This window comes from Apostichopus japonicus, chromosome 19, assembly GCF_037975245.1.
Source record: "Apostichopus japonicus isolate 1M-3 chromosome 19, ASM3797524v1, whole genome shotgun sequence".
Taxonomy (NCBI): Eukaryota; Metazoa; Echinodermata; class Holothuroidea; order Aspidochirotida; family Stichopodidae; genus Apostichopus; species Apostichopus japonicus.
Window position 1 is genome coordinate 30,219,143 of NC_092579.1, and position 13,472 is coordinate 30,232,614.

The following is a 13,472-nucleotide window of genomic DNA, read 5'->3' on the forward strand; positions in this document are numbered from 1 at the left end:
AACATAATAAAAGTTGTTTGTCTTGCTATCCTTGTTTTCAAATTTCATGTAAATGTATTCTCGTAGACCTAGCAACCTGGTTTAACATGCTGGCGCCAAATTTGCGCTAAGCTCGCTATACGAACTCGGATATGGGCTGTGCCTTATTAGTTATAGTTATTTAAATTATTAATAATGGCGTATGAGGAAATGCACCATTTTGTGGTATGACTCCCAGGACAGAAAGTCGAGAAAATCACATGCAGTCGCGGCGGATAGCTTCCTTCGCCTATATGTCCGGGGAAATTTTGGGACATCGTTCCTATAGACCAGGGGTGGGCAACCTGCGGGCCACATGCGGCCCGCCAGTGATTTTTTGCGGCCCGTGAGATGTCTCAAGAAAAAGAAAAAAATCAATCTATTTTGCATCATCACCAAAAACGAGCTAGCTGCTTAGAAATTATCTGCACTTATGATGCTGTCAGGTTGGTCTATTATCACCATTAATTATCAACAGGACTGTATTGACATTATGGTTTTGTGAATACAGATTAAGTACACACACCTATTGCTTGAACGTCCTCGGAATCAAAGGTTTGAAATCAGCAGCAGGCCGTTGGTTAGGTGCGGCCCTGTCAATCTTTCACTCCTAAAATCTGGCCCATTCATTCAAAAGGTTGCCCACCCCTGCAATGGGCCTATATCTGAGGCCCTGGGGTCAGTGGCGTCGTGCCCATTGGGGCCCGGGGGGCACAGCCCCCCCCAAGAAAAATCAAAGGTGTCATAAAATTTTGTCATAATTTTAAAAAAAAGTGTTTTCGAAATCGAAAAGTAGACTAAATATTCAATTGCTCTTTGATGGTCGTTGCGGATTTTCCACACACCTCAAAGACCACATATCGGGATTAGTAATGCCATTACCTTTGAATATGTTTGTCCTAAGCTCGCGTTTGATACAGTCTCAATTAACCTGGAAAATAATCACTTCGTTATGGCGCGTTTTACCTTAGGTTTCGCTACTTTCACTTTTTCTGTCCATGTTTTCAAACGGCATGGCTTTTTCTTCACCCAGTCACCACTTCTCACGGGCATGGGCGGCAAGGGCGGCGGAACCGGGGGGCACAGGGTGCACGTGCCCCCACTTTTCCCCAGGTTAAAAATGTGCCCATTTTCTACATAAAAATTGAGGTGTCTCAAGTTAGCAAGAGGCCAGGGAACCAGAATGAACACTCGGGAAGGGCTTTTTTCCGGCCATCTGAGGGGTTTGTAAAACCAAAAATTTTCTACTATACGCTCTGCGCCAACCGATGGTGGCGCTCCGCTCAGATAGTCGTGCATACAACTTTGCAACTCCTGGCTACGCCTCTGACTCTTAGTGAATTTTTGTGGGTCAAACTCAAAGCTATTTCGAATGAAACAAATTTGTTAAGATATTAACAAGAAATAAACTCTAATTCGGAAGATTCCTTCATTAGCAATTAGCATGATTTCGCCTCATTTTGTCTCAAAAGAAAACTTGTTCCTTGTTTCCCAATTTTCACATTGGATATTTCAGTGCTAGTATGCATATTTTCCTTGAGAGGCGGGGGGGGGGGGCGTTGATGGAGTGATGTGTGTACACAAATAAGATAATACAATAAGAGTTGTAAAGGGTACTAAATATAAGGCTGCATCAGTCCAATCGAATTGCTGCAGTGCCCTTTGATGTCGGTGCCCCCCCCCCCAAGATTAAAAGTGCTTCCGCCGCCCTTGATGGGCGGTGATCATGGATCAGCCAACACGAAAATGTTTCGATATCTTAAATGTTGGGCGCTTCTGGGAGACGAGGATTTGGTAAACTTAGGAATAAATGGCGATCACTTCCTTCGAGAATATTTCCCAAAATAAAAAATTGCCGGAATTTTTTTTTATCAATTTTAGGGGTGTTGCTTTCTGCCATAATGCACGGGAAGTGCCGTTTCCTGCAATCTGAGGGGTCTGCCAGAAGAAAAATTTTCTTGTACGCTGCGCGCCAACCGATGGTGGCGCTCCGCTTAGATAGTACTTACGGCCGGAATACTCGAATCGATTCCGTCCCCCCCCCCCACGTTTCAAATCGGATTGACGCCCCTGCCAATATGGAAGGGTTTTAACACGGGAAATGATTGTATGTTATTGTCATGCGATGTATATGATTATGATATGCACAGTACCGTGTTGAACTTATATCATTATCATCATAATTATTGTAACGACTTCCCTATAATGATAACCAATATAGAAGGGTAATAACACGGAAAATGATTGTTTGTCATTGGCATGCGATGTAATATCCGATGCATGCCTATATGATATGCACATTAAGATGTTGTACGCGCGAAAAAGTTTGGTTACATTTTTCGAGCAAGTCGTTACAGCCCCCCCCCCCCCAAATCAAATTGGGCTCCTATACGCCTATGACTATCATAAAACACTGAAAACTGGTGGCGAGACAGATAGCAGTGGCTATTCAGTACTTATATAAATGGATACGGAGGTGCTTCTGATATGATGGCACAATGAGGCTATACCAGCAACAAAGACAATATGAAAAACACCCGATTTGTATAAAAGTGAACACTCGTTTCAGTTTACTTATATTTATTACTTGATCCTAAGACATTAACCGTCTAAAGAGTTTTCGTCGAAAAGTCGTTTCCTGAAGTCAACCGATGATGAAGTTACCAGCAGCAGTCATATGCCTTTTAGCTGTTTTAATTTGTGGTAAGTTTTTTTTTATCTACATTTAATTCTAATACTTTTTTATTAAAAATCACCCATGATAGAGCGTTGGGAACGTTACACACTCCCAGACACACTCCCTTGACATGAAGAGTGTAGTAACCATGTTATTATCACGATGTTATATCAAGCTATAGGTATCACTATAGGCCCATAGGAAGGGAACAGATATACTACACACGATCTTAGCCAAACGGTAAGAGAACCCTCTGTCCTTAATCCCTTTCCTTTCTTCTACATCCCTCTGCATTGATGTGCATTGTTAATCCCTTCGCTAAGATCATGGGTAAATGTTAAGTTAATGCTTTGGCTTGGGCTTAACCTTCGCCAACACCTTGTGTAAATTAAAGGGTCCTTGGTTTGCCTCAACGTCATAGGCGTAGGAGACGGGGGGGCTGGGGGGCAATATTCGGGCAATATGCTGAGAAATTTTCGAAAAATATTAGTTGTGAAGATGTAGCTATAAAGGAAATGAATAGTTTAAAAAAATCTCCCTGGTAATTAAAATAAAGTTTTAAGCTTGCCCGACTAATTCGCCATTACTAATGTAAAATCCTATATATGATATTTACATGAACATGTTAAATGCGCGCGGAGCTTGCGAAAAATTGTGGTTAATTTTTTTCGGGCAAGTCGTTACAGCCCACATCCCCCCCCCCCCCCAATCAAATTGGGCATCTGCGCGTATGCTCAACGTGTAATGCAATGTTACTTATCTGAAGTAGTTTTCGTTCCCAACATCTTTTGGTTAAAGTTCCTAATCCCACTAGAGACCCTTGTTGCTTCTGTCTCAGTAACTTTGTGGTTTGTGTATAGATATTTAGGCAAAGGTAAATAATGGTGTGATTTAATGGCGTGTTTAGGCTTTACGTGTGTTTGCATGCACGTTGCCAATAAATAATCCACTTAAGATACCACTTGCTGTAATTACAACTGATAACCGGATATCAATGATGTTCCAACAAGTCATGTCACAAACTTGGACTCAAGTCGTATTTTCTGGCGAGTTGACTCAAGACCACACCCCAAATAACTTTGACTACAGTCAAAACTAAATCGATTTGGCTCTACCGTCACTTGATTTCCAGCCATTGGCATAGGCGTAGGAGCCCAATTTGATTGGGGGGGGGGGGGGCTATAACGACTTGCCCGAAAAATATCACCACAATTTTTCGCGCGTACAACATCTTACCGTGCATATCACATAGGCATGCATCGGTTATTATATCGCATGCCAATAACATACAATCATTTTCCGTGTTTTTCACTTATTACCCTTCCATATTGGTTATCATTATTGGGGAACTCGTAACAATAGTTATGATAATAATGATATAAGTTTAACCATTATAAAACACATTGCAAATTATTTTTCTTTCAGTAGGTGACCGAAAATTTCTCAGTATATTGCACGAATTTTCACGAAAATATTTGGTTGGGGCTGCAGCCCCCCAACCCCCCTCCTACCCCTATGGTCATTGGCAAGTACGCTTGGCCATCTTTTATTAGATAGAACATATATTCTATATTCATTTTACCGTTTCTAATCATATCATAAATCAACACACCCTTACTGTGATAGCAGGCCTGTGCATTCTCTTACAGCAGTCATATTTTACAGTTAATTTCCTTACATGATAGGATATACCTTCAAACAAACTGGGTTCAGTTGCCCGCATATTTCTCTTAACCAGCTCTTTACTCAACAATCAATCAAACTAAATCGTGGCAGGGCGTATCTGTTTGCAATGGTTTAGAAGGATCTGGGACTAGGGCAGGTAGTTTACACGGAACAAAATGTAACTGACGGAGAGGTGGGATGTCTTGCTATCGAGACAAGGATCCAGGGCATTGTGTAATACAATCGCCGCCAACTGAACTTATATCATATCTAGAAAATACCAACGAAACTTAGTCAATAATATCTCAAGAGGGACTTTACTTTCCGAATTGAGTTTTTTGTTGGTCTTTGTATGGAAAATTTGCTTTAAAGCTACTATGTATTGCGGTAAACATGACCAGTACTTAGACCGGAAATCACAAATGGTCCCACAAATGCTACGAATATCGAGCACAGAATATGAATTTACAAGATAATTTTACTTTTCTCCTTAATCCTTTACTGATTTCTTTCAGCAGGCTTCACAAATGCCTCAGCACCAATGACTCTTACCGACGCCACTTTTCAGACCGAGCTGGAAAAGGGAGACACTATGATGGGTTTTTTCTGGGCTCCTTGGTAAGGAGTATCATGGTTCACAAAAATGCTTCTAAAATGATAGGCATCCAGATAACAATAACAAACTTTGAAACGATAGTCGGAATGTATGTAGAGACAGTGATTGCAGTCCGGTGTATAATAAAGATAACCAACTGAAAATAGAACAATACTAACCCTTCTGAATATGGAACATGATATAAAACGGTCCATAGAGTGCATGGTTATCCAATAGGCAGAAAATAGCAAGTTTGGTCGAGGGGCCCACAGTCAAGGTGCCCCACGGTCAAGATGCGCTACGATCAAGGTGCGGTGTGGTCAAAGGGCCCACGGTGAAGGGGCACCACAGTCAAGGTGCCTCACGGTCAAGGGGTCCAGTTTTAAGTAAAGCACTTCCATGCAAGACACATACCAACTTTTCATTTTCAGGTCGTGGGCTGATAAATCTTAACAAAGCCGGCGGGGCAAGTCTATGGTGCCGTCGGGCTCCAAGGGTGTAATTCTTGGTCTGGGATCAGTATGATAGCTGTAATCAGTAACTCAATCTTACTGTAATTTGTCTCCTTCTATGCCCTGATGATAATAATAATAATAATGATGGTGATGAAGATGATGATCCTGATAATAATGATCATAGTCATCATCACCATCGTCATCAGGATCATCGTCGTAATCATCATAATCGTAATCACCATCACGGAGACATTGGACCATGGACATTTGACATTGGACATTTGATATTGGACAATGGACAATGGACATTGGATATGAATTATGAATACCAATATCACCATAATATTTACATTGACTCAATGCTTGATAAAGGGCCGGGGCTTTCGAGCGAAAGATGCGCAGGACAAAATACATGTAAGTTTAATATGCCCGGTATTCGTTGTAACATATTATAAATAAATTCCTAACAATAAGCTATTTTTTTCTTCTTAAAGGTGTGGTCCGTGTAGAATGATTGCACCCATGCTTGACGAACTTGTAGAAGAGTATGATGGGAAACTGAAGATCTACAAGTTGAACACCGACGAAAATCCAGTAGGTTTATTGCAATATGTAAACTCGATATACATGATAGAAATGTAACCACACGAAATAAAGAGAGATCAAACATACAAAGTTAGGCATGTACTAAATTAGAAGAAGTGTTAAAAGAAAAGGAATTAATTATTTATATTGTAAATAAAAAGAATTGATGTAAATGTTTTCTTTTTCTAGGTGATTCCAGTCACTTATGGCGTCTACTCGATACCGACGTTGTTGTTCTTCAAAATGGGTCAGGTAGTCGATACAGTACTCGGGGCCCAACCAAAGTCTAAAATTGCAAATATAATTGATCATTTGATGTAAACTGATCAAGTCATTGTTATTATATTACATTTTATTGCATGGCACTTTATTGCAAGACACTTTATTGTTTGACACTTTATTGTATGCCACTTTATTGTATGCCACGTTATTGTATGCCACTTTATTGTATGGCATTTTATGTCAACTGTGGTATTATTATTATTATGGTCTATATGTTATTAAAGATACAAACTTATTTTATAACAGCGTCTCCGAATTAGTGGAAACTTTTATTCAAAGTGGTTGCGTTCACGTGAAGATGTGCATATATATATATATATATATATATATATATATATATATATATATATATATATATATATATATATATATATATATATATATATATATATATATATATATATATATATATATATATATATATATATATATATATATATATATATATATATATATATATATATATATATATATATATATACAGCGGGCGTGTTAGGCTTACAATAAGATATCGGTAACTAATACTATGGTTCCAAGTTCACCTCCAAAGTCATGTAGGTAATTAGCTTTAAGGCATTGATAGGTATGAGGCAGATAAAATAAAGGCCTATTATGATTCCTTATTTCTAACTATATTGATCAAACCTCGAAAAATATGAGGTAAATTGAATTAACATAATTGTAAGCAATGCAATTGGGATTTTTTTTCCCCTAGAAATTTCACAAAATAGTGAACATGAAGTCTTGATAAGAGCTCAAGATAGCACTAAGCTGTAAAATCACACGTTGAGAAAGTCCCTAATTCGCCCTTGCCCGACTGAATTGAGTAATGTTGTATCGATGCATGGGTCTGGCTAATATCGAAGTTATACAGATACAAACGCATATATAATCAATACGTCGTTGTTTCTCCATCCCTAACTTTCCCTTGGTCACATAGTCATCCATATATATAACTCTCTGCAAAATGATGAATGCATGATGAAAAGTAGATAATAGTTAGTTAGTATACCAATTAACTGATGCATCAAGTAATTAGAATTAAGCTGTATATTTTCTTTTCATTGCGTCAACAAGAAACAAGAAGGAAGAAAATGCAGTCCGTTTAAATATAAGGTCATAACCTAGAATCTGTGATCACTATTAAATCAGCTATAGAAGCAGTTAAATCACACCTGAGGAACATAAAACAAAATGTACCGGTACAAGTTGAATAGAGTGCCAAGTTTGATAGAACCCATAAAATGCTCCCTACCTAATAAATTGAGTAAATATCAGTATTTTATGTAAATGAACTACCTTCAATTAAGCCAGTTCCGAGTTTGTAACTCGCATGTGTGTGATTCCCGTTTGACTAAACTCGTTGGGGAATAATTTTGCAGATACAACACACATACTCAGTACAAATAGTGTAGTATATATAGCGCCGATATAAAGCAACCTTATTTGCTTATTTAAGCGTACCTCGCCTGCGTGATTATAAGGTTCATTCCTTTCCTATTGAAATTTGTTTAGTGATTCCAATCCCTGCCTCGAACTGAAAAAGTCCGAGACCGATATCCTCTGCCTTTGCCCCTCTATAATGCTCAAATCGATAGGGCCTGTAACGTGAACCGCCATGAGACATCTTGTAACTCATTCTCGTGCTTTTCGCATGTCCGTTAAACATAATGTAGGCACAAGTCATCACCAAACCATTGTGTGCACAAATGCTGAAATCTTTGTTTGAGTCGGGTTTTTTTTTAATTGTCTCAAGAATGGCGGACTTTTAGTAAATCGAGAAATATGTGGATTGAAACCCGCAGGAAACGGTTCGGACTGCGTAACGAGTGGTCAAGTTCTACGTGGGCCATATTCGAATAAAGCATGTGCAAAAATATGGAACGACGAAAGGGAAATGTATTATGTTGTTTACTTCTATGCTGTCTGTTTTCATGTTGTTGTCTCTTTTGATGTTGTTGTCTCCTTCAATGTAGTTGTTTCCTTCAATGTTGTTGTTTACTTTAACGTTGTTGCCTTCTTTGATGTTGTTGTCTCCTTTGATGTTGTTGTCTCCTTTGATGATGACGGCGCTGTTCACAATTATGACGTCAAAATACGTATACTATTCAAAATGTCCAAGAGGGACCGACTAGCCTATCTTGTAGGGCTAGGTTATGCGAACAAAAAAATAACAGAAATGATGGAATCTGTAAAATCCGCGAAGAACCTACGAAAGTCTTTGAACCTATAAGAAAAATAGATATATGTGGTCAAGTTACAGGTACGGACCTAGCCTAACGTTAGGTATATAATATGTATGTATATTAGATCCTCCTGCAAGCAGGAACTCGCGAAGAAGCCTCATTGGCTTATCAAAGCCGCAAGCTGACCGAAGTCAGTCTCTTACATCATATTTAACGTCCATGATTATGAATTGTCAATTGTCAACAACTCTGTAACTGGACGACATACATTAATCTGGGAGTGACTCGAACCGGGGACCTTATGATTGAAAGGGGACCTTATGATTGACCTCATGACCTTATGATTGACGTTATGACCTTATGATTGAACGGGGACCTTATATATGAAATATATAGCCTTAGTTACCGCTTTGCATGAATCAAAACTACAGGCTATGTGATGTTATTGTATGGGTAAAAAATAAGGAAAGCACCAATCTTCGACCATAACTTTAGGCCCACCGCTTTGAATTATTGTAGTGCGCATGCGTGCTACAATATTGGATTACTTGCCAAGATAAAGATACCTACATGACTGGACGTTGAAACTTCACGTTTCATATAGTCTATGTTCATTTGCAGTTACAGAGGCTAGCTATACGTATGCAAGTTATTCTGAGCCTGTCACGGCGCTCACAAGCACCCTTACTTTGAGGGTACCTACATGACTGTACTCCCTGGTGTGTCGTCCGCTGCAGAAAATAACACAATGAGCAACCGTAAAGTTCTTCCTAATACTGCAAGCACTCCACGCACACTACAGTACTACGTATTTGCATGTAAATACAGTTCTATTTATTGTAGTGCGCGTGCGCGCTACAATATTGGTATTATGGCCAAGTGAACGGTACCTACATGACTGGACGTTGAAACTAAAAGTTTCAAATAGTCTCTGTACATTTGCAGTTTAAGAGGCTAGCTGCGTAGCCAACTAATTCTGAGTCTGTCACGGCGCTCACAAGCGCCCTCACTTTGTAGGTACCTACATGACTATACTCCCTGTTGTGTTGTCCAATCAAAACTGACACCATTAACAACCAAAAAGTCCTTACTATAATTATACTGCAAGCACTCCACGCGCACCGTACAAAAATGCAGTTCTAGTTTGTATCCGTATTTTGAAGTCATAAAAGTGAATAGCGCCATCATTTTCAAAGGATACAACAGCATCAAAGTAGATAACAACATCATTGAAGGAGACAACATCAAAATAACCATCAAATGAGACAACGGCATCCAAGGAGACAACAACATAAAACGGCAGACAACATCAAAGTAAACAACATAAGATATAAACTTTTCGGCGTTCCATAACATTATGCCTGCTTGTAATAAGCTTTATGTTGTGACTTATTGAAGAATTATAAACCTAAAAGCAGTTATGCATGCTTGTACGTACCGTCAGTTATTCTACAATTATACTTACGAAGTCTTTCATATGCCCCCATATGTCAAACTGTGCAACAATCATGTTCCTTTTCATGAAAACGTACTTCTGCTTCTACTCTTACTTGCTAATGTCTTGTATTAAATAACTGCTACATTTAGTACAAAGTCAGATACAAGCATAGCTACTTCAAGCACAAGAAAAGGAGCAAAAAATGAATTGGGGGGGGGGGGAGGAAGATGGGGGAGGAAAGTGGGAGCTAGTAAAAAGCCTTTTACATATACACAGCGCTTAAATACCTTTACATTAATACAGAGCTCACTCAATACAAAAGTTCTCTCTTTACATTAATTAACAATGATACCTTAATATACACAGTCCTTTAATGTACTTTACATTAACAATGATACCTCAATACAGTCCTTAATGTACTTCATATTAACAATGCTACCTCAATACACAGTCCCTTAATGTACTTCACATTAACAATGGTACCTCAATACACAGTCCCTTAATGTACTTCATATTAACAATGCTACCTCAATACACAGTCCCTTAATGTACTTCACATTAACAATGATACCTCAATACACAGTCCTTTAATGTACTTCATATTAACATGCTACCTCAATACAGTCCTTAATGTACTTCACATTAACAATGATAAATCAATACAGTCCTTAATGTACTTCATATTAACAATGCTACCTCAATACAGTCCTTAATGTACAGACGTAGTTGGTCGGTTGGGGCGGGGGGGGGGCTGGGGGCTGCATCCCCCCAAACAAACATTTTTTGTGTGAAAATTTGGGCAATATACTGAGAATTTTTCGGGCACCTACTGAAAGAAAAATAATTTGCAATGTGTTTTTCAACGGTTAAACTTATTATTATTATTATCATTATGATTGTAACGACTTCCCCCAAATTATAACCAATATGGAAGGGTTTTAACACGGAAAATGATTGCATGTTATTGTCATGCGATGTATATGATTATGATATGCACAGTACCGTGTTAAACTTATATCATTATCATCATACTTATTGTAACGACTTCCCTATAATGATAACCAATATAGAAGGGTAATAACACGGAAAATGATTGTTTTTCATTGGCATGCAATGTAATAACCGATGCATGCCTATATGATATGCACGTTAAGATGTTGTACGCGCGAAAAAGTTTGGTTACATTTTTCGAGCAAGTCGTTACAGCCCCCCCCCCCCCAAATCAAATTGGGCTCCTACGCTTATGACTATCAAAAACCACTGAAAATTGGTGGCGAGACAGATAGTAGTGGCTATTCAGTACTTATATAAATGGATACGGAGGTGCTTCTGATACAAGGGCGGCGGAACCGGGGGGGGGCACAGGGGGCACGTGCCCCCCCCACTTTTCCTCAGGTTAAAAATGTGCCCTTTTTCTACATAAAAATTGTACCCTTGATCACCTTATTAGGTCAGCGATATTTCAGTAAGAGATCTAATCCTAATTTAGAAATATCAGGGGCGTAGCCAGTATGTAGCACTGTAGGCCCGGGCCTATCGTTGATTAACAGACTTTATATGTACAGAGCTGCAGCACTTTGTTGCCTGTTGTTGTCACGATCGGCGTTCCAAGTTCCAAAACAGCCTTTTCGATAAACATTTGCTACAGTTGTATCAAAGACAATTACTGGCTATAGTTGCAACCAAGGGCGGCGGAATCGGGGGGGGGGGCACAGGGGCACGTGCCCCCCACTTTTCCTCAGGTTAAAAATGTGCCCTTTTTCTACATAAAAGTTGTACTCTTGATCACCTTATTAGGTCAGCGATATTTCAGTAAGAGATCTAATCCTAATTTAGAACTATGAATGAATTTCTGTGGGTCAAACTCAAAGCTATATCGAATGGAAAAATTGTTAGTATCTCTCCTGTCTGACCACAATGACATTCGCCTGGCTATTCCGAATGTCCTCTGCCTAATACACTTATACCTACTGGCACCAATGAGCGCAGCCTCCGGAGAGAAATCCTTCTCCGTACAACGCCGGATGAAGACATACTTGCGGAGCACAATTGGTGAAAAACGGTATAAAAATATGCTAATGCTGCATATTCATAAAGCAAGAACGGACGGATTAGTTATACGGGACATCGCTAAAGAGTTTACAAAGCGAAACCCACGTCGAATGAAATATTTCGGGAAGTTTTAAATGTTTACTACCACAAGGTTTGTAACCAGTGGCGGAGCGTCCATTCAGTCAGGGGGCGGATGCCCCCCCTGACGGACTCAAATGGACTGCTTGTGCCCTTTTAGCTTGTTACCACTTTTCACTTATTCGCGATTATTGACTTTTTAATTGCGCTCTCATCTACCTATTGACATTTGTCACGTTTTGTTGGTGTAATTTTCTGACAAAATGGCGATGACACCTATTTATTCTTCGTTTATATGCAAATTAGCAAGGCCCGGAAAGGGTCATTTCCGGCGATCTAGGGAGTATCTTGACTCATAAAATTTCTGTACGCTTCGCGCCAACCGGTGGTGGCGCTCCGCTTAGATAGTGTCGAAAGCGCCCATACATACCATTCTCGACCCCCTGATCAATACCCCTAGCTCCGCAACTGCTTCTAACATTCTGGTGAATGCCATTATGCATATTCAATTTCAAAAACAAAATTCTAATGCATTTCCAAAATGCATTGCTATATTATATTGTAACTTTTTAATAAGCAGAAGCCATTTATAGCCTACTATGAATAATGAGTATAGTTTTAATATCCCATAACCTACCCCATCCTTTCGTATTTTGACATATTTCATTTGCTTTCATGCATGTATCAATCGCGTGTGCAGGGACTTTACAATGATTTCATCTCATTTTGTCTCGAAAGAAAACTTGTTCCTTGTTTCCCAATTTGCACATTGGATATTGCAGTGCTAGTATGCATTTTTTCCTTTAGGGTGGGGGGGGGGGGAGCGTTGATGGAGCATGGGCGTCAACAGGTGGGGGACGGGGGGGACATGTCCCCCCCACTTTCAAAAGTGGAGGGGATATCATATCATTTGTCCCACCCACTTTTCAGAGTAGTTATTAATAAAAATCACATGCATATGCGCGATTTTCTATTTAAGGTCAAGAAATCTGGACTCCCTGGGCCCCTACTATCTACCACTTGCACCGTCATTTATCTCCCATTCTCCCAATATCCTAAATCTGCCCATTTAATTCGTTCGGGGGGGGGGGGGGGAGACCATTCGAAAGTGTATTGAATCTTGCACACATGTTGTTTGTATGGGTTCCAAGGGATTAGGTAAGCCATACAGGTAGATGGTCTTGAGTTACTATGATCATATCACTACCTCCAGTCCCTTGGATTGGACGGACGAATAGGGGTGTAGGGGTTAAGTAATTAAGTCTACATGTATTCGCCGGATATGGTAGATCTTTATTGTTGAGTGCCGGCTAGGCGCTACACACGCTCTGCGCGCGGTGCCTTTTTCTGATTATTATTATTAAAGTACCTGGGCACATAACAACTGACGTCTCGCACCTACATGCATGTATTATATATACCACTCCACTCATCCCGGAGG

The 13,472-nt window shown here is 39.6% G+C and overlaps 1 protein-coding gene across 2 annotated transcripts; it reads left to right on the top strand.

Moving 5' to 3' along the window:
• The first annotated feature begins 2,480 nt into the window (after window positions 1-2,480).
• LOC139960451 (thioredoxin 1-like) lies at window positions 2,481-6,469 on the top strand. Of its 2 annotated transcripts, none has more exons than XM_071958816.1 (4): window positions 2,481-2,721; window positions 4,876-4,978; window positions 5,905-6,004; window positions 6,185-6,469. In XM_071958816.1, the coding sequence occupies exons 1-4, from the start codon at window positions 2,670-2,672 to the stop codon at window positions 6,314-6,316; spliced, it is 387 nt and encodes a 128-aa protein (XP_071814917.1). In that variant the 5' UTR covers window positions 2,481-2,669; the 3' UTR covers window positions 6,317-6,469. The 2 variants fall into 2 exon arrangements, with proteins under 2 accessions (XP_071814917.1, XP_071814918.1); XM_071958817.1 differs by having other exon boundaries at window positions 2,499-2,721; window positions 4,879-4,978.
• Window positions 6,470-13,472: the final 7,003 nt, after the last annotated feature.

Bases quoted from the DNA above. Each gene is read 5' to 3' on its own strand.
- LOC139960451 (XM_071958816.1), top strand. From the start codon at position 2,670: ATGATGAAGTTACCAGCAGCAGTCATATGCCTTTTAGCTGTTTTAATT. The intron at 4,979-5,904 runs GTAAGGAGTATC...TTCTTCTTAAAG, and splicing joins GGTTTTTTCTGGGCTCCTTG to GTGTGGTCCGTGTAGAATGA. The intron at 6,005-6,184 runs GTAGGTTTATTG...TTCTTTTTCTAG, and splicing joins TGAACACCGACGAAAATCCA to GTGATTCCAGTCACTTATGG.